The 22,833-nt window shown below is 53.1% G+C and overlaps 1 protein-coding gene across 2 annotated transcripts in view; it reads right to left on the minus strand.

The window, feature by feature from the left end:
• LOC111155861 (tetratricopeptide repeat domain 7A) overlaps positions 1-22,833 on the minus strand; it is a 115,358-nt gene that overhangs the window by 79,846 nt on the left and 12,679 nt on the right. For both annotated transcript variants that reach the window (XM_022516283.1, XM_022516282.1), the window contains exons 3-5: positions 21,171-21,339; positions 5,177-5,307; positions 2,395-2,510 (exon numbers count right to left, since the gene is read on the minus strand). In XM_022516283.1, coding sequence (XP_022371991.1) covers positions 2,395-2,510; positions 5,177-5,307; positions 21,171-21,339 — 416 coding nt within the window. The remainder of the gene's footprint in view (positions 1-2,394; positions 2,511-5,176; positions 5,308-21,170; positions 21,340-22,833) is intronic.

Genomic DNA, 22,833 nt, shown 5'->3' on the forward strand with positions numbered 1-22,833 from the left:
GCCAGAGTGGGCAGAACACAGACAGGGAGGAAGAGGCCCACTCGGGAGGGGTGGGACCAGCTTCGGGAAGAGGAGCCACCCACTGTGAATGGTGACTCAGGGTCCCAGAGGAGCGGAGAGAGCCCTGAGTCAGCGTAGCCACCATCAGTCCAACCACCACCAGGGCCCTGTCCTTCCCCCACACATCCCCATCCCACCCCACTGGAAACTCCACGGGTTTCGAGGCTACTCAGAACCAAAACTGGATCCCAGTGGGTGAGGCAGGGCAAGTTACTGTACCTTGTTGAGGCTCTGTCCCCTCTCGAGTGACCTGGGGTTACCAGACTCCCTTCACAGGACACTGTCCCCTCTAAGCACATGCACACAGCGGGTGCTTGATAACTGCCCTCCTTCCCCTACCCACCCCCCTGGCCGGCTGTCCTTGACGGTCACCTTAACCTTGAAACACCTGCAGCAAGTGTGGTTTGGGGAAGGGGAGCGGGCAGCCCTGAGGGAACTGCAGGGGAGAGGGGCTTCACAGCAACACCCCCTGCGGTCTAAGCACAGTACTCAAGGTGTGCTGTTCATTCCTGCCTCTCCTTGGACCCTCAAGCCCGCCCCGGATACAGGACAAACAGAAGCCTCCTGCTCGAGGAAGCGGAGCCAGGGGTGGGAGGGTAGAAGAGGAACCCTCCCAGGGTTGCTGGGTGGTCTCATGGTCCCGGGGCCAGCCTTGGTGACCTCCAGATGCCAGGGCACCCTGCTTCAAACTGGAAGCAGAGGCCACACCTACCAAGCCCAGAGCACACTTGGAGCAAAGGCACAGGAGGCAGGAGCACAGGAGGCAGAGCCCCCCCGAGGCAGGAGCAGGGGAACATTACCCCCCCTTCCTGCTGCGGGCAGAGCAGCCTCACAGGCAGGAGCGCAGGCGGGGTCCTGCATGCATAATCCTGGCTCTGCCCAGGACAGGCCACTTACATTCTCTGTGCCTCTCCTCCCCCCACCCCCCCACCCCGCCCCGCCCCACAGAACGGGGACGCAACAACAGCCCCTACCAGAGGGCTGCCAGGAGGACCAAATACACACGAGGCGAAGTGCCAGCAAGGGCCTCCCACAGACTCAGCACGGATCACACGATGAATATTTGTTAAACGTCAGACTGAAGGGCACACGGGATTTCAAAGATCAACTCCTAGGGGGTACCACACAGAGGAGCACCTCTACCCTTCACGCCTATAGGAGGCCTTGGGAGGGACGGCCTCTTAAACACACAGCAGGCATCACTCAGCACACATTTCTGTAAAGGGCCGGAGAGTCCCCATTTCAGGATCTGCTATCCACTCCACTCTGGGTGAGACACAGCATGTCAACGGCACTGTGGCTGTGTGCCAATAAAACTTTACTGGCAAACACGGGCAGCGGCAGACAATGCTGCAAAGGTTCTACCGAGGGAGCATCTCGTCACATCTCCCCTCACCCCCGAGAGCAGCACCTGCAGACCCAAGGGTGCCCCCCACCACCAGGGCAGGGGCAGGGGTGGACCGGGGGCAGGGGCAGGGGCTGCCTGCAGCTAGGGGAAAGGAGCCAAGCGGCAGCTGCTTGGGGAGCAAAAACAGGAACCAGCCCACCAGACCACTGTGTCTCCGAAACTGAAGCTTAGCAACCAAAATAGGAAAGAAGAGCACAGACGGTGGAAGTGGAACAGGGGCAGCGTGCTTCCCGGGGTCCCCGGCATATCCTCCGGTCCTGCACCTTCCCAGCCACAGGGTGGGCTGAGGAGCCCAGGGCTCTGGACCAGCCCCATCCTCAGAGGACAAGCCGCCTGGGCTCTCTGGGCCTCCTGGCCCACGTGTCCCAAACAGGGACACCACTGCCTCCCTGGCCTGACGCTAGAAACACTGAAACGACAAACACAAAAGGTGTCCAAGCCTGGGCCAGCAGCTTACCCAGCTGTGGCCTACCATGAACAATACTACAAATAAATGGTAACAATGCCTCCGACTTTCCAAGCAGCTGAGATGGATCTGGAGCTCTGGGAGGTATTCTCACCTGGGAGCTGGGTGATAGCCTGTCCTGGTGGGGATCCTTCCAACCTGTTCTTACCACTCAGAAGACAAGGAATCAAGCAGTATCCCCTTGTCTAACAGTGAGGGGAGAATGGAGACAGAGAAGGGGCGTACAGGCCTCCTCCAGGCCAGGGGTCCATCTGGGGCAGGACTGTCCCCCTCCCCAGGTGTGTACCTCTGCCTACCTCAGCCTGACAAGACGGGAACACCCCAGCCCCCACTAATCCTCTGGAGAGAGCACACACCACACACACCCAGATCAGAGAGGCCAGATGTAACATGATGAGTGTCAGAAGCATCCCGGCCCCGAGAGAAACGTCCAGGTCCTGCTCAGCTGCCAGCGACCTACCCCTTCTTCAGGTTTGTCACATAAGCGCTCTGGAGGGCGGCTTCCAGGAAGTAGGTGAGCTCATAGTCGACCGGGTGAGAGCCTTTCAGATGCCGTGACGTGGTGTTACTTGTGATCTGGGAAGGGAACACAGAGAGAGCCACTGTCTCAGAGTTCTCCATCAGACGGGCTGGGGTGAAAGTCAGCCCTGGAGGATACGGCGGCCCCATCACCAGACCACGTCCCTAGACACCTCAGAGGCATGCCCTGTGCCATTATCAGACCAAACCCAACCTAACTGGCCTTCGTTTAACATACGTCTGAAACATGCTCTCCTCATCCAAATGCTGATGCCCACAACAGCCCTGCAAAGCTGGTTTTCTCTGCATTTCATAGATGTGGAAACTGAGGCTCAGAATGTGGCTGAGGTCACAAAGCCAGCGCACACCTAGACCTCGAACTTCAGTCTGGCCACTTACAGGCTCAGGCTATTTCTATGACTTCTTGGTTTACTCATTCAACAAACCCTTGAAGGCCTACCATACACCAGGTGCTGACCCTACCATGTAGCCATGGAATGTCAGAATAGCCCAACGGCAAACACCCCAGGTTCCAGGAAAACCTGAGCAGCAGTTGCGTTATTAACTGAATAGTCCTCAAGCCTCAGCTCTAAGAGGGTCACCCAGTCCCATAGAGATAGGCCTGCCTGCCCCTTGTTACCTCCCTTCCCTGATCCAAGAAACAAGTCAATGAGCCATCCACCTTACCTTTAAGAGAGTTTCTTTAGTTCCTTGGAGCTTGGAGCTGGGTGTTAGGAGGGACACACAGCATTTCTGAGAATGCACAGTGTTCACGGCCTGCCGTCCCCCGACCCGAGATAAGTAGCTCCCAAGGCCCATTTGTTTGCCCACTGCCACAGGGCCCTGATTTCAGCCCTGCATACCATCACAGCCCATCATCGCAACTCCCGACTGAATTCCACGGACGTTTTCTCCAAACCATATGCAATTCCAGTGGGAAGGGCTCCTAAAACGCTGCTGTCTAGCCGGCATCCATGTGACCTTGGCAGAGGTCAACTCAAGCACGCCAAGCCTCCCAGCCGACTTCTCCCAGGGAATGCCGCTCAAGTGCTCCCCGCGTACCCCAGTCACTTCTCCCTTCCTCCTAAAATCCAACCCAGCAGAGGGATACTAGGGTAGTGACACTCAACAAGGGTGTGACTTTACCCTCCAGGGACACTTGGCATATCTGGAAACATTTTTGGTCTCCAAAACGGAGACCGTTTTGGCTGTTGTCATCTGTAGAGGCCGGGGATGCTGCCGAACATTTTATAACACCCTGGGCAGCCCCATATGGCAAAGACTGGTCTGGTCCCCATGTCGAGAATGCTGGGGCTGAGAAAGCCCACTGTGGGGGAATTCAGCCTGGCCCAAGGATGACTCCTCCACAAGGGCCTGTCACAAGATGGGTGCTGGGTTGACATTCTGGTACCTGCCAAAGCAGGTGAAGCTCAAATGTCTCTGGGCTCTGCCTCTCAGCTCCCGAGCACCTCCTCCTTCAGGACACCAACCCTGGGCCCCACTAGCCTGCCTTCTAGCCCCTATTAACCATCTACTGAACAGAATGCCTGGGCACCACCCCCGAATTTTCCCCGACAAGAGATCAGAGCCACACTCCCAGGGTTCCAGTCCTGCCAAAGCCCCTTAGCAACTATCTGAACTCTGGGAAGCTGCTGAACCCTTCCCCAAGTCTGAGTTTCTCACTCGGGGAAACAGGAACAACAGGGCCCCTCCCAGCCAGAGGGTGTGAGGGCTAAATTCGAGAATGACTGTGGACCGCCCAACACAAAAGCAGGAACTCAGGGACCATTTGCAGTATTTTTGTGAAACAGAGCTGTCTATCCTCCTCCCGTTAAACAAAGAGCTCCCCAGAAGGGAAGAACCAGGGTCACATCACAGCATACTGCTCACACTACAAGTGCTCCCACAAACAGTTTGTACTGGCCTCCCACAAGGGGGAGTGGGGACAAGGGGAGGCTGACAACTCACAGACCCCCGCTGACTGGCTTCTGCTGGTCTCTGAAAGGCTCCAACCATGGGCTGCAAGGCCTCCCCTCCCCGAGGGGATGGAGCAGGGAGCTTCCCGGCCACCTGAGGGCAGGGAAGGACGCCTGATTGCAAGGACCAGGCCACCGCACCTGTACTGTGGTGAGCAAATGGTTTCATCTCTCTAAACCTCATCCGCTTGGGACGCCCAGGGGACTCCATCGGTTAAGCGTCTGCCTTTGGCTCAGGTCATGATCCCAGGGTCCTGGGATCGAGTCCCCGCATCGGGTTCCTTGCTCAACGGGGAGTCTGCTTCTCCCTCTGCTCTCTGCCTGTGCTCTCTCTTGCTATCTCTGTCTCCCTGTCAGATAAATTAAAAATCTTAAAAAAAAAAAAAAAAAAAACCTTCATCTACTAGATGGGGATAAACACAATACCTACTTCACAGAGCTGTGGTGAGGGTTATGTAAGTTTAACAGGTGCAGATAGGCTGTCACAATTTGGCGTCCAAGTCAAGCTCGCCAAGGAGGCTCTGGGCCCCCTTGGTGCAGGCTCGTTTAGTCAATCTATTTCCTGGAGGCGATGGAATAGGTCTACTGTGATGAGCTTTCCAACCACTGAGGCGGAGGGGCACCAGAGTAGGAGAAGGTGCCTTTCTCCACGGCGCACAAGGGCCACCCACGGGCTTAGTGGGGGGCCTGCTGTGACAGGCGCTCCATGGAGGCAGCGGGAAGCAGAACACCGTGGTCCCAGCTCACCTTCTCCAACTCCTGCAGGAACACCTGAGCAATCCAGGAGGCCCTCTCGAAGCAGGTGATCACCTCCTCTTCCCTCTCGGTCAGGCGGTGGCGGGAAGCGATGGAGTTGGGCAGGCGTTCCAGGGAGAGGCCTGTGGGAGGAGGACGGCACCTCAGACCTGCCCTGCCCTGCCCCGACCCCCCACCCGCCCCCCACCCCAGGCCCTGCCCACGGGCCCTGTCCACGGGCCCGAGGGTGAGCTCACCCCTGGAAACCCAGGCTCAGGAGCAGCCAGTGGGTGGCAAGGTCCACAGCAGGGAAGGAGGAGGCTAAAGCAGTGGTACTGGCAGTGGCTGGGGTCAAGTTGCGGGCTGTCAGCGGGCACCCCCAAACCCGGCACAGGGAACCACACCGTGGCACCCCCATGTGCAGCTGCTGCCTACCCTTCCAGACCGGCTCCTGCAGGAACCACTCCTGACCCTCCTCCCAAGGCGCTGAACAGAGATACCCACTGCCCCGCACTCAGCATCTCTATGCTGCACTGCGGGCGCTGACACCCAGCTCTTCTCCCTGCGCTGCCCCTGCTCCCCTGCCCCCTGAAAGCAAATCATGAGCCTTTCTGCACCACCACTGTAGTCCCTAGTATCTGCACATGACAGAGGCTGGAGCCAGGCCGTGCTGCACAGTGGCACTGTGGGCACCCTTCCACAGAACCAGTTTCGACCTCGCCTAAGTTATCCATGCGCGGATTGGCCTGCGGGAAGCGGACAGCTGCTGCGTTTGCCCTTCAGGAACCCACTTCCATTCTCCGGCCCCAACACCTCGCCTTCCCCGTGAGGGGCCCTCCTGCAGTGTCTGAGTGCAAGGACCCCACTCCAGCTCCCGGGCAGAGCCATCACCAGGGCCACAGGGACTGGCTAAGGATGAGCATGGGGCCCCGGAAGTGTATTCTTTCCACTGGGGCTGGGAAGCTGGGAGGAGGTCAGCCTGTGAATGTTAGGGAAAACCTGCCTTAAAATAAGGCTACATAATGTGAATACAGTTCATGTGACTGAGCCATACACTGGCACATGCTTACAAAGTTTTGTTATTTATTGTTTTTTACCACAATTAATTTTTTAAAATAAAATAAAGTAACATCATTGCTCTAAAGCAAAAACAAAAACAAAAACAACAACAAAAATAAACAGAACCCCCCCCCCAAACAAGAACAAAACGCACCAAAGAAAGGGTCAAAAGCCAAGAAGGCACTATTATGCTCATTAGCAGAGAGCACCATAAAGGAAAACAACTATATTTGCATCTGTTTTGGATTCTTTTAAGGCCAGGAAAAGACTGAATAAGTTCATAGTCATGGAAAAAAAAAATCTAGAGTCAAGATGAGACCAGACTGAAGAGGGCAGATCCCTAACGACATCGCCTGAGTACCTGTCCGAGGCTCTACCCCCTGAAACGTCCCAGCACTCGAGCCCTTAACACCCCACCCCATTTTGGGTCAAGTCAGTCTCAGCTGTGTTTCCATCACATGTGACTCACGCACAGCCCTGACTAGAGAGTGCTATCCTGGACTGCTGCTTCCTCGCGGGCAGAAGCCTGCTCTCTCACCTTCGTGTTCCCCACAGTACTCACACACAACAGGAGGAATAGTACTCAGGAGGAACCCACGGGAGGGGCTGTAGGGATAGAACCCCAGCTCTCTCCTGCCCCACGCCCCAACAGCCAACTGATGACGGTGCCCTCAACACTTCCCTTCCCCTTCTCTGCCTCCCTCATTTCAGGCTTTACCTCCCGAGTGGACGGCCACAGCAGCCTCCCTGCCTCCAGTCTTGTTTTAACGCATCCTGTGCGCTGCTCCCAGGGCGATGCTTCCAGAACTCCACCACTTCAACCTTCAGGGTCCCCAGTGCTACAGGGGGTTGGGTGTGTCTGCGGCGGCTGTGGTGTCATAGCTCGGGCTGCTCTAACAGAATGCAGACTAGGAGGCTCATACACAACACACGTTTATTTCTCACAGCTCTGGAGGCTGGAAGTCTGAGATCAGGGCACCAGCGTGCTTGGGTTATGGGGAGGACCCTCTTTCGGGTTGCAGGCCGCTGACTTCTTGCTGTCATCACATGGCGGAAGGGGTGAGGCCGCTCTCTGGGGTCTTTTTAATAAGGCTACAAATCCCTTTCATCACCTCCCACAGACAGACCCCTGCCTCTCATACCCATGACCTTGGACACTAAATTTTCCACATAGGGACTGGGGGCCGGGGCACAAACATTCAGCCTGTAGCACATGGTGAGTGCCAAGGATGGCCCAGTGACAGGGATGGAATCCTGGTGGGGCTGGTGTGGACACCACAGCCGCCGCAGACACATCCAACCTCCTGTTTCCGACTGCTGACCTTGTTCAAGGTTGTTCCTCCTGCCTGGAATGCATCCCCCACCCCTGCACCTAACCCCCCAAGTCCACCCCAAATTACTACTTACCTTCTGCCCCTCCTAATATACCCTGGTATGACCAACCATTCCCTCCTGGGGCCCCGGTCTTCGCCTAACACTCCTGTCCCACCATTTCTTATGCTTATTTCTTCGCATGCGTGCCCAGACTGCATGCTTTTCAAGGCACAACCATCTCACACTCATCTTTCCACCAACTGATGCACAGTGGGCATTCAGCAAGCACTGGCCGGCTGGCAGAATACCGGACAAGCCTGACCCTGCCAGACAAAGTACAAAGTACCCAGCAGCAAATACAAGGTAAGGAATTCTCATTTTTCTTGGCAAGATCCCAACTCATATGGATTTAGTGACCTTGCCCTCTGCCAGACTGTGGCGTGAATGGATCCAAAGGTTGGGGTGACTCGGCCCGGGCAAAGGCAGGCACAGAAAGTGAAGGCCCTTGCTCAACACAAAGACTCAGTGACCAGGGTCACTGAGTGTCACCATGTCTCCCTGCCAAATGACTCACAACCAGGAGGACCTCACTAACAAGTGCTAAACGGGGCAGAGGGAAAAGTGGGAGTCCTGGAGGAGACGCAGAGAGAAGGCAGAAGGCAGGCACCATGGCTCACGGCTGGTGTTGGCCCTGCCCCCCTCCCCAGCTGCAGGGCCTGTCCACCCTGCAGGAAGGTGGGATACACCAACTGTTCAGAGGCCTGGCTTGGGAGACCAACGCATACGGCAGGAGGATGCAGACATTTCAGAAGCCCTACGGTGGATCTGTTTCAACACGGTCATTCTGTGGCTTCCCAGGGAGACACGCTGCTGGCTGGGCTCCCCCGTTCCCCACAGCTGGGTACAAACCTGGGAAGGAGGATGCCAGCTGCCTGGCCGGCCAGGCTGCCTCCAGCGGGCTGGACACTGCAAAGTGCTGAACTAAGGGACATCTTCCTGACAGGCATCACCAGCCATCACTTCATTTGTTCCCTCCACGCCCAGCAGGGGCCTCTCCGCCATGCTTCTCTGGAAATTCTCAGTCCCATCTTCCTGGAACACTCGCTGCGAAACCTCTCCTTTTTGAAGCCTTCTTACACCTCCTAACCTCGGAACCAGCAGCACGTTGGCCCTGCTTCTCCTTTGAGTATGCCTTTTTACCACCCTGGAACCATTCCTCTCTGCCCATTTGTGATTGTTCTTGGCACCCAGTGAGAGCAGGGCTGGTGACTGGTGAGTGGGTGAAGGCACCTGTTCACTTACGTGGAGGAGAGAGCCCACAGGCTTTCTCCTGCTCCACTTAGAAAATGGTTTTTGCTGAATTCATAAACTATGGCGTATGTATACAAGAGAACACCACTCAGACATAAACTAAAGGACAAATTCTTGATATACATACAACATGGATCAATCTCCAAGAAATCAGGTCGCACAGAAGACGCCAAATATCGAAAAAGTCCATGCATGTTCAAAAAAGGGCAAAATTATAATCTGTAGTAATAGAAACCAACCAATCACCCATCATTGCTGGGGGAACTGAGGCTGGGGGTAGAGAGAGAACCAACTGGAAAAGGGCCTGTGGGAAACTTCTGGGGTGATGGCAATGTTCTTTGTCTTTACTGGGGTACTGGTTACCTGGGTAATTACACCTGTCCAACTCACCAAATGATATACCTAAGATCGGCGTACCTTGCTGAAAATTTATCAAAAATAATGGATAGGATGCCTTCTCCAAAGGAAGCAGTTGTGAGAGCAGAGAACTAAAAGACTGAACTACAAGAGCTATGGTCACTAAGGTGGTCCCCTGTGAAATGATCTCCAATATACAAACAGCTTCCTGGAGCTGGCAATGGCTTTTCCTAATGAGGGTCACAGCCTAATCATCCAGTTCTGCCCATAAAAAGGAGCTTCTTGACCTTACATTTGCTTTTTGACTTCCACGAAGGTCCATTTTCCTATCCACAAACATCTGATGGGAAACCCACAAGGGGACTCCAGGCCTTTGGTTGGTCCCTTCACCCTCTGCCCCCTGAGCCTTCCACACAGGTGGCCAAACCACAACACTAGATCCCAGACTAGACATGCCGTTTCTGAGCCGAGCCCCCAAAGGACCCTGGTGGTTGTCACACAGCCCTGTGAGTGGCAGGAAGCCAGGAGCTGCCAGAAATCTCAGCGCACTGCCTCTCAAGTCCCACTGGCAAAGGGGCCTTTCTGTGAAAACACTCAGCTCTACAAGCCAAGGGAGGGCCCCTTTCAAGAAGAGTGCTTGCTTTTACGTTAAGTCAAGTCGTTAAGTCCGGGACTCTTGGTTTGGAGGCAAGCTGATCTGGTTTAGCCCTGGGCTCAACACCCAGGCGGGTCCCGCCTCTTCAGGCTAAGATGACTCATCACATCACAGATGGGCGTCTTTCCAAGAAGCTCCGCCCTTGGAGCCCTGGGCCCTAGATGCAGAGGTGGAGAGCACAACATTTCCTCTGCAATGGAACTTTCCAGTTGGGCGGACCCCTCCCTCCCTCCTATCCAGTTGGTCCAATGGCACAAGGCACCCACAGAAGGCTAAACCCAGAGTTAGGTACCTGGGTTGCGGGGAGGGAGAGGAAGAAATGCAAGTGATTGCTTCAGCCCTCAGAGAGGAAGCCTCATGCCAGGTAGAGAAGAACCCTTATAAATCATACTCAGAAGCGGGCCATTGTGAGAATGCAAAATGGTACAGCCGCTGTGGCAAACAGTGACAGTTCCTCAAAAAAATTACAAACAGAATTACCTTATGAACCCAGCAACTCTGCTTCTGGGTTTAGATCCAAAAGAACTGAAAGGAGTGTCTCAAAGAGGTATTTGTAAACCTATGTTTACGGCAGCATTAGTCACAACAGGCGAAAGGCAGAAACATCCCAAGAATCCAATGATGGGATCGATGGATAAAGAAAATGGGATACGTGCATACAACATACAACGGACTGTCATTGAGCCTTCAAAAAGACAAAGCGTATGCCACATAGATAAACCTTAAAGCCATTATGCTAAGTGAAATAGGCCAGTCACCAAAAGATAACAGTATACCAGTCTACTTCCCTGGGGAACCTAAAGGAGCCACTTCGTGGAGACAGGAAGGAGAACAGAAGTTGTCAGGGGCTGCCCGTAAGGGCAAATGAGATGATGTTCGGTGCGTACAGAGCTGGGGTTTTGCAACATAAAGAGTTCTGGAGATTTGGCTGCACAACGTGAATGTCTGTAACACCACTGAGTTGTATGTCCACTTAGACATAGTCCAGATAGCGAATTTTATGTACCGTGTATTCGACCACAGTTAAAAATAAAATCTTTAAAAACTAATTAAGATGTGGGGCGCCTGGGTGGCTCAGTGGGTTAAAGCCTCTGCCTTCAGCTCAGGTCATGATCCCAGGGTCCTGGGATCGAGCCCCACATCGGGCTCTCTGCTCAGTGGGGAGCCTGCTTCCTCCTCTCTCTCTCTCTCTCCCTGCCTGCCTCTCTGCCTACTTGTGATCTGTCTGTCAAATAAATAAATAAATAAATAAAATCTTTAAAAAAAAAAAACTAATTAAGATGCTTAATTTATGTTATAGCTATTTTACCAATGTTTTAACCTACAGTGTTAACCTATAGGATTCTATTAGTTTCAGGTGTACGATAGAGTGATTCAACACTCCCATGCATCACCCAGTGCTCATCAAGACAACCACACTCCTTACTCCCCCCTCACCTATTTCCCCCAGCCCTCCCACCCTTTCCCCTCCCGTAACCATCAGTTTGCTCTCTATAGTTAAGAGTCCATTTCTTGCTTTGTCTCTCCCTTTTCCCCCCCTTTTCTCATTCTTTTTTGTTTTTTAAATTCCATGTATGAGTGCAAGCATACTGCACTGGACGGACTTATTTTGCTTAGCATTATGCTCTAGCTCTACCCATGTTGTTGCAAATAGCAAGATTTCATTCTTTTTTATGCTGACATCCCATTGTACCTGTCTACCACGTCTTCTTTAGCCGTTCATCAATCAGTGGGCACTTGGGCTTCTCCATATCGGCTATTGTAAATAAAGCTATTAAAAATATAGGGGTGCTTATATCTCTTTGAATTAGTGTTTTTGTATCTTCTGGGTAAACACCCAGTAGTGCGGTTACTGGATCACAGGGTAATTCTGTTTTTAACTTTTAACCTCCATACTGTTTTCCATACTGTTTTTCCATCAGTGTGCATTCTCACCCACAGTGTAAGAAGGTTCCTTCTTCTCCACATCCTCGCCAACACCTGTTGTTTCTTGCATTGTTAATTTTAGCCATTTCGACGGGTGTGAGGTGCTATCTCATTGTGGTTTTGATTTGCATTTCCCTGATGATCAGTGATGCTGAACATCTTTTTATGTGTCTGGATATTTTACCAATTTAAAAAAATGAAAAAAAGGGGAAAGTGGACAATTTGACTCCATGTGCCTCCAAAAAAATATTTATGCTTTGATCCAATAATTTACTTCTAGGAATTTATCACTGAAAAAAAAAAATCGATGGCATATGCAAAAATTTAGTTTCAAAGATATCTATGGCAGCACCGCTTATAACAGCAAAAAGATGAGATTTAACCTACAAGTCCGATAACAGGGAACAAGCTTGCTAAACTACAAGAGATTCTTACAATGAGATACTATGAAGCTTTAAACAGCAACCATAGACATGTATTGGAAAATGGCTTGTAAAATACTCACTTTAGGGGTGCCTGGGTGGCTCAGTGGGTTAAGCCTCTGCCTTCAGCTCAGGTCATGATCTCAGGGTCCTAGGATCAAGTCCCGCATCAGGCTCTCTGCTCAGCAGGGAGCCTGCTTCCCCCCCTTTTCTCTCTCTGCCTGCTTCTCTTCCTACTTGTGATCTCTCTCTGTCCATGAATAAATAAAAATCTTTAAAAAAAAACTCACTTTAGAGATTATAAAATGATTCTATGAACTTATTTTTGTTTTACAAAAAACAAAAAGCAAACAAACAAACAAAAAACACATATAAACCTACAGGAAAAAAGACTGGAAGTATATACCCAAAATGTGTATAGAGACATAAGTCTCGGTTTCCTGAAACACAAAATGGGACTATTACCAACGCCCACCTCATAGGGGATGGTGAAATTGAAATCCGATGATATTATATAGATGAGAACACACATGCTCTCTGAGAATGTTAAGTGAGGCTCATAGTGACCTCTCTGGGAGGGATTTGGTCCTTCCCTGGAGTGACAAATGAAACCTCTAATTCGAGGAGGAGAGACTCCTGTCAACATCCCCCCGTTAAAAGTACTAGAGTCCACACTAGATCCAGGTCTTCTGGTTTCAACACTGTCTGCTGTCTTGGCCCAGACTCCCTGTGTCTCCCCCTACCTGCTGTGACCCCCAGGGGTTCCCAAAGTCTCTGGCCAGCCCCTGGTGGCCCACTTTTCACGTGCATATCTGATGGCTGAGTTATAGCCATCCACCCTGCTAGGGGATGGGCCCTCATGCTGGTACTGGGGCCTCGACTGTCCCCCTCAAAGCCTAGCAGCACTCCACACCCCAGCCCAGGAAGGCACTCAGCAAAGGCCAGGTGCATGCACAAAGAACACGCCTAGTCCCTTCTGAGATGCCCCAGCAGCATTCCCCTCCACTGGTTTCTCTCCCTCTGGAGGCCAGGCCCTGGCTCCCAGGACTGCGGTGTGGGGGCAGGGCAGCAGCACCAGGAGTCCTGACCCGCTTCCCCACAAGGCCAGCGACCCACACCCCTTTGCAAAGGAAGCCAAAATCAACAGCTAATTCCTGCCATACCAGGACTAAAAAAAAAAAAATCCAAACCAAATATGCCACTATGTTCTGCTCCTAGGAGCAGCCTGGTGTCTTTATTTTCAAAGGTTTCAATAAGCCACAAGTTCCCAGGTGGGAGCAGAATAGCTTGGGGTTGCACTGACTGAAAGAGAACAGAAAAACAAAAAGAAAAACTCAAGGAGTGAGAAGAGAATTTGCGGGTCATCACTCTCAAAGCTGCTAATAGTTTTGGTTTTTTTTTTTTTTTTTTTTTTTTAGTTTTGTTTTTTTTTTTACATTTTTACTTCCCACGGCACCTTCACCATTTAGCACCTAGCTGTGGTATGCGGGGGGAGAACCGAGGCCATTTTTCCTCCACGGGAAGCCCCATCTTCCACCTGTCAGCTGGTGGCAAGCCTGTCCAGAGCATGGACTGCGGCCTCCCTGGTGCTGGGCTGGGAGGAAGACAAAAAAAAAAGGGCAGGACTCATCACTGGAGAAATGAGCGGTCATTCCTCCCTCACATTACCACACTGAGATAGCAACAGAGAAAAGGAAGTGACACAGGCCCTAGGGAGAGGCAGCCATTTGCCAGGAACAGCCTTCTGAGAGGTGAACAATGACAGCGTGGCTTGTAGGGCTGAGCCGGGAGAGCTGGAGGTGCCAGCAGTGCAGGCCCTGAAGCTCTTGCCTGCCCATCAATGCACGGCTACCTAGAGCCAAACTTCTAGAACACCAGCAAAAAGACACCCTGAGCTTTACCACAAGGCTCTCAATGCCCCCTCATTTCCCAGCCAGTCCCACACCCATCCCCCAACAAGTCACCTCCATTTCTCCTGGGCCTTCTCTTTGGAGTTTTCCTTTATCTGGAAGGCACCTCTTCTACTCAACTGCACATGATTCCTCCTTAAGTTCAGGTTCACCTCCAAGTCAACCTGGAAAAGCCTAACAACCAGCTAGGGCTCGTTCACTTCCCTCTGCGACAGAGTGGTTCAATCCAACAAATGCTTTTCGGGGCATCAGGGATGACCCCAAATGCTGGAGTCAGAGGGAGCCTGAGTTCAAGTCCTGACCTGGTCACTACTGGAGTAACTTGAGCTGCCTGAGCTCTGGGATTCTGCCCTCCATACCTTTCACCTACTTTGGTAACAGCACCTGATTTTCCTTTGAGGAACCATTCCTGCAACTCAGTGCATAAGATTCAGGTGGAGAAATCCCACCTCTGGCATCAACTCCGGAACCTAGAGAAGACCAAGCCAGGTTAATGAGGCACTCTCTCCTCCTGCCGTTCTAAGTGCTATGCACGGAACCATGTAAACCTGGAGCTGCTGAGAAAGACATCAACACAAGGAGCCCCTGGATCCAGCGATGCCTGATGCCCAACTATCTACCTTGACTTTCTATTTACATGGGTGCATTCATTTCCAGTGCCTTCCTCCTTTTTCTTGTTGCTTTTCCAGCTAACTGGAGTTGCATTTCTGTCATTATAACACTAAGTCTGATTATAAGGAAACTGATCCCCAGAAGCATGATATCAGAGGGGACAATTTCTGAAGTGCAAGACTGGCTGAGTTAAGATCAGATATGAGTGAGGAATCACCATCTCCCAACTAAGAAACTGGGATTCTAGATACACAGTGGCAGTAATGCCTATTGAAATGAAGCCTATTTTATCTTGAGGTGAAGGCTGAAGCTTTAGGGCACCTGGAAGAATACTTCAGGATATTAGCCTACGTTGGATACTTCTTAGGGTCCATAGTGAGGCTTACAAAAAGGGCAAGCTTCAATCCTGGCAATCCCTCTGGATAATACAGCATAGTTCAGGGGCCTGTTTTGCTTGTGGACAATAATCCGAGGTGGCTGAGAGTCAAGTCAAATAATCAGGGTCAGAAATTCTCTCTCTTTTTTTAAGTAGGCTCCATGCCCAGCATGGAGTCCAACATTGGGCTTGAACTCACAACCCTGAGATCCAGACCTGAGCTGTCGTAAGAGTTGGACACTTAACTGACTGAGCCACCCTGGCACCTGAGGGTTGGAAATTCTCTGCTCCTGCTGAAGGTACACCATAGGAGACAGGAAGACCAGATCCTATGGAGAGCTAAGGCTAGGGCCTGGGAAAGGCCTGATTCCCCCATGATCTCACAAGGACCCTGTGCTGTGGCTCCCATGTTACAGGGCTAAATGCAGCTTGCCGGCAAGAGGCGTGAGCACCCCCAACCCAGCCCACTGTTTACCCACTAAAACTGAGGGCTGGGGGCTGAGAGGAACCCTGAGGCCTGCTGCAGAGACAGAAACCTCTAGGTTTGGATCTAAAGCCAACGGTTTTGTGTCAATAAAACCTTTGGTACTAGTTTCTTATCCACAGAGATGATCTGATGCCAAATGTCCAAAGGTTTATTCCTAGGTTGTTCTGGAGAGCATCAGAGCCAGACCAACCCCAAACCTGGAAAACAAGGCCTCAGACCACTCAACTCTTAAGGCAATCCCAGGCATGTTACCCCCATTTGGAAGTTGGGCTGCTGAGGAGCTGCACTTTGCAAATGCCCCTCTCAGGTGTCAAGGCAGAGCTCCCCATAGAACAGAAGTGGGGGCAGCCCCATGGCGGGTACACCATGGCCAGCAGGAAGTTCATTGCCCTGCCCCCAGCAGGCCACAGAAATAAGCTACAGACTAGCCACCTCTGGGGTGTTTCCATTTCCTGATTTTTTCCAAGTGGTAGACTCCACTGACACTATGATCGGTCTGTCTGTCCGGGGACTGGACAGGAAAGAGTGGCACCAGTTAGAGCTTGTGACTCATCAGTCTGGCCATAGCTCCCACATGCTTAGCTCCTCCTCCAATGCAGCTGCTTCCCCCAGAGCCACATCACACGAGCAGCAGACTTTGCTCACCTGACTGCCACTCCCTTCAAGGGAAGGGACCCTAACTGTTCATCCGGGCATCCCTGGCAGGTGCAGGCTGAAGCCACTGCTGGCAAATTTCACTTTCTCCAGGAAGACATGGGCCAGGGATCAGGAGGAGTACGACGATCAGAGGCCAGATGCCTGGCAGGAGGAACATACTGACTTCGAACTGGGGAGACTTGGTCAAGGTCCGAATGAGCTTCAAGGAGGAAGAGAACGCTACAGTTTGCAGCTATGACCGCAGGAAACCTGCTGGTGGAGAGGGACCTGAACTGCGCCTGCAGGGAGTCGTAGTGCTAGTTCTGTGCTCAGTCAATAAAGAAGGAGACTGTTGGGCATGAGCAGCAGCTCAAGGAAAGGTGAAGGGGCAGAACTCTGTAGATCACGTGGGGGACACCAGGAGCAGAACTCGTTCAGCTGGAACATGAATGGCTCTGGAAGGGAGAAGAGGGAGAGAAGCCTGGGGGTGCAGAAGAAATGACCACCTGTCCCCCAGGGGCTTCAAGTTCAGTGGGGCCAGGGGCCATGAGCACACAGAATCACACAAGCAGGCTCTGCCAAGGGCTTCACAAGGGTGGGCAGGACTGCAGACAGGCCTTTTGAGAAGGGCCTCGAAACTAAATTATTCTTGATTGCCTTTTAACCAAAGTGAATCCAAAGTAAATGGAAGACGTTCCCCCAAAACAAACCAAGATGGTGGCGGGGCAACACCATAAAATCAGGTATCTACCGGGCGCCTGGTGGCACAGTGGGTTAAGCATCTCACTCACGGTTTTGCCTCAGGTTGTGATCTCAGGGTCATGAGACTGAGCCCCGAGTCGGGCTCCGCGCTCAGCATAGAGTCCCCGTAAGTTTCTCTTGCCACCCCCCACCGCTTCTCCTCCATCCTGCACTCACTCTCGCTCTCTAATTAACAAATAAACCTTAAAAATAAAATAAATACCTATCACATGTACTTGGAATGGGTTCAAACATTGCCTTTCCAAGCCTTTCCCCTGGTCTGACATGCTCGGTCAGGGGGTGGGGGGCTGACAGAAGTCACAAGGGGGCCACTGCAGGGCCTGGGGAACAGGGTAGGAGAGCAGCACATTTGCCACTCCAATCCACAGTGACTGATGTCGACACAGAAAAGGAAGTTTTCCGACCAGCTCGCCCAGCAACACCACCGCCCCAGGCTGCTTTCACACTAAGTGGACCCAGGGGACGGTGGCTCCAGGCTTCACTGGGGGCTGCGGCTCCTAGTCAATGCAGGGCTAATGGAGGCCAGGAGAGGCTGAAGCCCCCCATCTAATCAAGGCCCGGTAGGCCCTCTTCTGGGCCACCATCAGGGACAGAAGGACGGTGCCCATAGATATCGTCCCTCCTGGCTAGTCCCTGGCTTCTGCAGGAACTGCGGGGAACCTCTCCTTTGTTGGGGTTTCTGTGTCATCTGTACTCTCCTTGTCTGTGCGAACCCTTCTCCACGGTAACTGTAATCTACTCCCCAGGGGGGCTCCTGTGTCACAGGCAGGACACAAATGTGAGAGAGACAACCACCTGGCCATCAATGTAAGCTCTGCTACTTGTAGGTTGCATGACCTTACACAGGCCTCAGTTTCTTCATCCATAGAGTGGGAATAACAACTGTCTCCCATCTCAGAGAGTAGAGACGCGGATGAAACCCCTTATGGAAGCTGGAGGGTCGTGGAAGCCCCAGGCAATACACACACCTGTGCAGGTGCCATTTCTGCATTCCAGGTAGGAGAAACCCAAGCCTGCCTCAAGTGCCCCTTCTCTCAAGTGCCTCCGTTGGTGTCTCGGGCCCTCCCTGAGAATCAGAAAGCATCTTCTGGTCTAACCCACATCCCCCTGACTTCAGAGTAAGGCCTAGTCCTTATGAGCGATGCCTCAGATGGACACGTTGCCAGGTCCCTCTGCCATGAAGAGAAAGTGGGTGAGTTGCATGAATTTTTATGCCTTCTGGGCCCTGAGCCTGCTCCTGACTCCCCTAATAAGAATAGGAGCTCCACGCTAGAGTTACCCACACACTGTGCCCCCACTGAGCCCCCAGGCCTGGCCAGTTCACACTCCCCAGTGACACACAGCCCCATCCTCCTCCCTCCAGCCAGGTGTGCCAAGAAAACCCTCTGCCCCACTGGACGGTACCAAGGTGGAACCACGAAGCAGAACCCAGCACAAAATGGTAAAGGAGCTGTGGCGTAATGGCCTGGCCTGGCAGGCTCCTGGAGGAGGCCACCTGGAGATGGACAGAGCCTGAGGCACTGCTGGCAGCCACGAGGCTGCCTCAGGGGAGAGCATCTAGGTCAAACACAAGCTGACTGCTGTCCTGGGTTAAGTCGCTCCACTCCCATGAGCCTCGCTTGCATGTCTGTAACATGAGGAATGGGCCTAGATTGCTTCTATGACCTGCCTCCATCCAGGAGTCTGACAGCCCTCCCATGGGCCATCTCTGAGCTCTGGCTGCCCAGGTTCGATCAATCCCAGCTCTGCCATTTCCAGGGGAACCCATGAGTCTCTTCACCTTGTCGACCATAACTCCTTGTCTGCAACAAGGGAATGAAAAGAACAACTCCTCTTCAGGGTTACTGTACAGATTCAGTGAGGGCAGGGCATACTTGGCACGGAGGGAGGGATTCGTAACTATTATTATTCTGTGAGTCCTGTGGCCTTCTGCCGTCACCATCCTTTCGATGGACTGAATGCTTGTGTCTCCCCCCAGCTCCCATGTTGTATGTAGCCCGAAACCCCAATGCGACGGTGTCTGGAGATGGTGCCTTTGAGAGGTAATTAGGTTTAGATGAGGCCATGAGAGTGATAGGATTAGTGGCTTTATATGAAGAGGACAGAGAGATGGAGGAAAGGCCATGTGAGGGCACAGCAAGAAGGTGGCGATGTGCAACCCACGCAGAGGGCCCTCATAGATACCGAACCTGCTGGGACCTTGATCTTGGACTTCCCAGCCTCCAGAACTCTGAGAAATAAATCTCTGCTGTTGGAGCCACCCTGTCTGTGGGAGATTAAGACAACCCCATGACCCTCCACCCCCATCCCCTACTCTCTGCACGGGGAAACCCACGAGGTCCCCCGGAACCTAGGATAATCAACATCCTGCTCACCCTGGAGGCCACATGCATGATCTCAAGCACACACAGGGTCAGGTCAGACTCAGCATGCCAAGCAGCAGGGCACAGTCACCGCAACAGAACAGGGAGGAGGAGCAGAGAGGAGGCAGGCAAGTGGGAGGCCACAAGCAGTCAGTGAGAGGCGGGGAGCTAGCACAGGCCGAGACCAAGCAGCCCACGCCAGTGGCTCTTGGCTCCTTACCTCCCCTGCAGGACCTCTGAGCACCAGGACTGTGTTCCCCCAAGAAGCTGGAGGCGTGCTGGAAAGAGTAGAGAGCAGGAAATGGGGAGCAGTAGGTAGAGCCAAGTCTACAGGAGAAAGTGCTGGAAAGGGCCCCCACGGAAGGGTGTTAGGTTTGGGGAGTCCACGGCACAGTGGTTTTCAAGAGGCCCCAAAGTCCCAAATGCTAAATGTAACAAGCCTCCATGACTGGCCTATGCTAGGGCACAGAAAAAGGGACGAGAGAGCACAGGGAGAAGACCCCACCTAATGGGTCATCCCACATGACACCTGCCCTCCTGCACGCTGGTGCTATGTCTGTCCAAGGTGACAATCTCGGCAGACTTCCTGCCATGATGTGAACGGTCTCTCCAAAGGGAAAGGGACCTGGGGGGACAAACAGCCCTCCAGCAAAAGCCAGGGTCAAAGTAGGCCATGCCCTGCACAGATGTCAGTCAATCCCCAGGACCCTAAGGAGACAGTGGGGAGGTTCCAGTACAAATCTCTGGGCAGTTCTGGGCACCGTATGTATCCTCTCTAGGCCTCAGTTTCCCCATGTGTAAGATGGAGAGAATGTCCCTACCTAAAACAGAGAAGGTAGCAAACACTCTACCATCTCAGACACCCAATCCCCCTATGGTCGTAAGCATGTCTAGACTTTTCTCTGGGGACTGGTCGGTGCTGAAATAAGGAAATGACCAAACATATAAGACTCCTGACAACAATCTGGGCAGAGGGACTCCTAGGACACTTTACTGCCACCAAGGGCCATCCCTTAGGGCACTGCAATCCCAGGGTTCATAGATCCGGGGAAGGAGGAACCCGAAGCACAAGTTCTGGGGTCAGGCTTTTACTAACGTGTAACCCCTTCAAGGTCAGTTCAAGGGCACCAAATAGTGTCCCAAGCGGGCCACCATCCATAGCCCTGTATTATGAAATTTCTACATCACTGACCCTGAGTGCCTGGGATCTCACTAGAACACCCCTCCCTCTGGGAACTGGCTCTGACCTGCCCACCCCTGGGTGCTCTCCACAGGTGCCCACAAATACCTGAGGAGGGACAGGCTGCTCTAAACCACCGGGTACCCGACTGGCAGCCAATGTCAGTCACCGGCACCAGCCTGACAACATTTAAGGGACATCGTTTAAGGCTCTCTCAACCTTGTGACCCAGAGGACGCCTCCTGGTCACGGTCACCCCAGTGAGGGCAGGCATCACAACTCTGTTCCACACACAAGCCAGCTAAGCCAGGAAAGGCAAAGCGGTAACCTGCCCAGGGATGTGCAGGTGGGGTACTGGTTCTTGACAGAGCCAAGGTGGGAACCTGAGTCCTCTGACATCTGGCCTGGTGGCTGCCGCCCACCAGCGCACCCTGGCGTGCCTGGTCGCTGCTGGGGTCTGCCCGCAGGTCAGGGCCCAAGTGCTACTAGGGGTTATATATCTTGGCCGCTGGCCAACAGCCACCACGGCACCTACGTGGCCTACGGCAGCCACCTGCTGCTGGCACGTGGGGCCAGAATGCAAGGGGCCGAACACAGAGGTGGGGAGCCACGGCATCCCCGCTGGGCCCACACCTACCTTTGATGACAAAGGCCTCTGCCAGCAGCCGCATCTGATACAGTGGCTTGTTCTCCATGGACATGTCGTCGATCCCGGCCCGTGCATACATGCTGATGGCATCTCGGTATGAGCCCTCCATGTAGTGCAGCTTGCCCTGGATCAGCATGGCCTCACACAGGTACTGCGGCTGAAAGGGCAACAGACCCCTTAGTGGGTTCCTGCCCCGAAGTTCCCCCCACCCAGCCCCACCCCACACCCTGGGATGAACCCCTGCCTCCTCCCTTGGAGCCATGCCAGCTGGCCAAAGCCCCTCCTCCGGGAAGCCCTCACTGGCCATCCAGCACATGTGACAGTTCCCTGCTTCCCATGCCTGCACTATGGCTTTCACTGAAATTCTTACATGAGTGCCTAACTGTTGCAGGTGTGTGTGTGTACGCATGTCTTTTTTTATTTTTTAAAGATTTTATTTATTTATTTGATAGAGACACAGCATGAGAGGGAACACAAGCAGGGGGTGGGGGAGAGGGAGAAACAGGCTCCCTACTGAGCAGAGAGCCCAATGCTGGGGCTTGATCCCAAGACCCTGGAATCATGACATGAGCTGAAGACAGACGCTTAACAACTGAGCCACCCAGGCGCCCCAATGTGTGTGCATGTCTTATGCCCCCAACCAGACTCTGGGCAGCCTACAGACTGGGCTCGGTCTTCTCTCTCCTGAAGCCCCATGGGCATCGGCCCCAGGTTAATGCTCAGGAATTCAGGCATTGGTTCTCAACACAAGCGGGGAATCAGGGACCCAGCCAAATGTTGTGGGGCCTGAAGCTCACATAACTGGGAGGGGAGTTCTCTTTACATGATTATCTGTACAAATATACAGTGAGGTAAAAAGCTATGGAAAGAAGCTGTGCAGGTAAGGGGCCAGCGGCTGAAGGCACAGCCACGACAGCAGGACCTGGGTGGGGAGAACGGCCCCATCAGCAGTGAGGGAGGAAGGCAGGAGAGCCAAGGCCTGCAGGGCCACTGTCTTCATCTCAAGTACACAGTCAAGTGCTTGAATTCAAACTTGTTTTCTTCCCTTTCTCCAGTGCTGCTTACGACTAAATCTTCACTCCATACAAAGACTCTTGGGGACTCCCTCAGGCCCCAGGAGGTCTGGTCAGCCCTGCCCCAAAGTCATGCCCTTGGGCATGCATCCAGTCCTACTCCAGTATCTCCCACTTTCCGTGACAACTTCTCCAGCCCTCTGCCTCCATGTCTGTGCTCTGCCAGCCCACCGCCCCTCTGCGCCAGGCTCTGGGCACGGCTCCCACCCCCCAGCAGCAGTTGTGTCCATGAAGCTCCTTGGAGATACAGTGCTGGCCCCCAACCTGGCCTCTGTCACCAGCAGGAAAGTGCCACCCCTTTTTCCTTCTGGGAGATTGGAGTTTGGGGAACCTATAGTCCCCAGGAAAGCTTCCACTACTCCCAACCACCCACTGCCCTCTCAGAAGCCAACCAAGAGATATGGAACAGAGCAAAGCCAAAGTCTCCTAGTGCACTGGTGTTTGGGTCATTGTAAATACACATTTTTCCTTTGCCTTTGCTCACACGGTTCCCTATCTGGAAGTCTCCCCCTTCCCCTTGGTCCATCCAGATCTTCTTTCATCCTTTGGGAGCTTACTCAGGCCCACCTCTTCCTTTC

This window comes from Enhydra lutris, unplaced genomic scaffold (assembly GCF_002288905.1).
Source record: "Enhydra lutris kenyoni isolate GAN:26980312 unplaced genomic scaffold, ASM228890v2 scaffoldscaffold44, whole genome shotgun sequence".
Taxonomy (NCBI): Eukaryota; Metazoa; Chordata; class Mammalia; order Carnivora; family Mustelidae; genus Enhydra; species Enhydra lutris.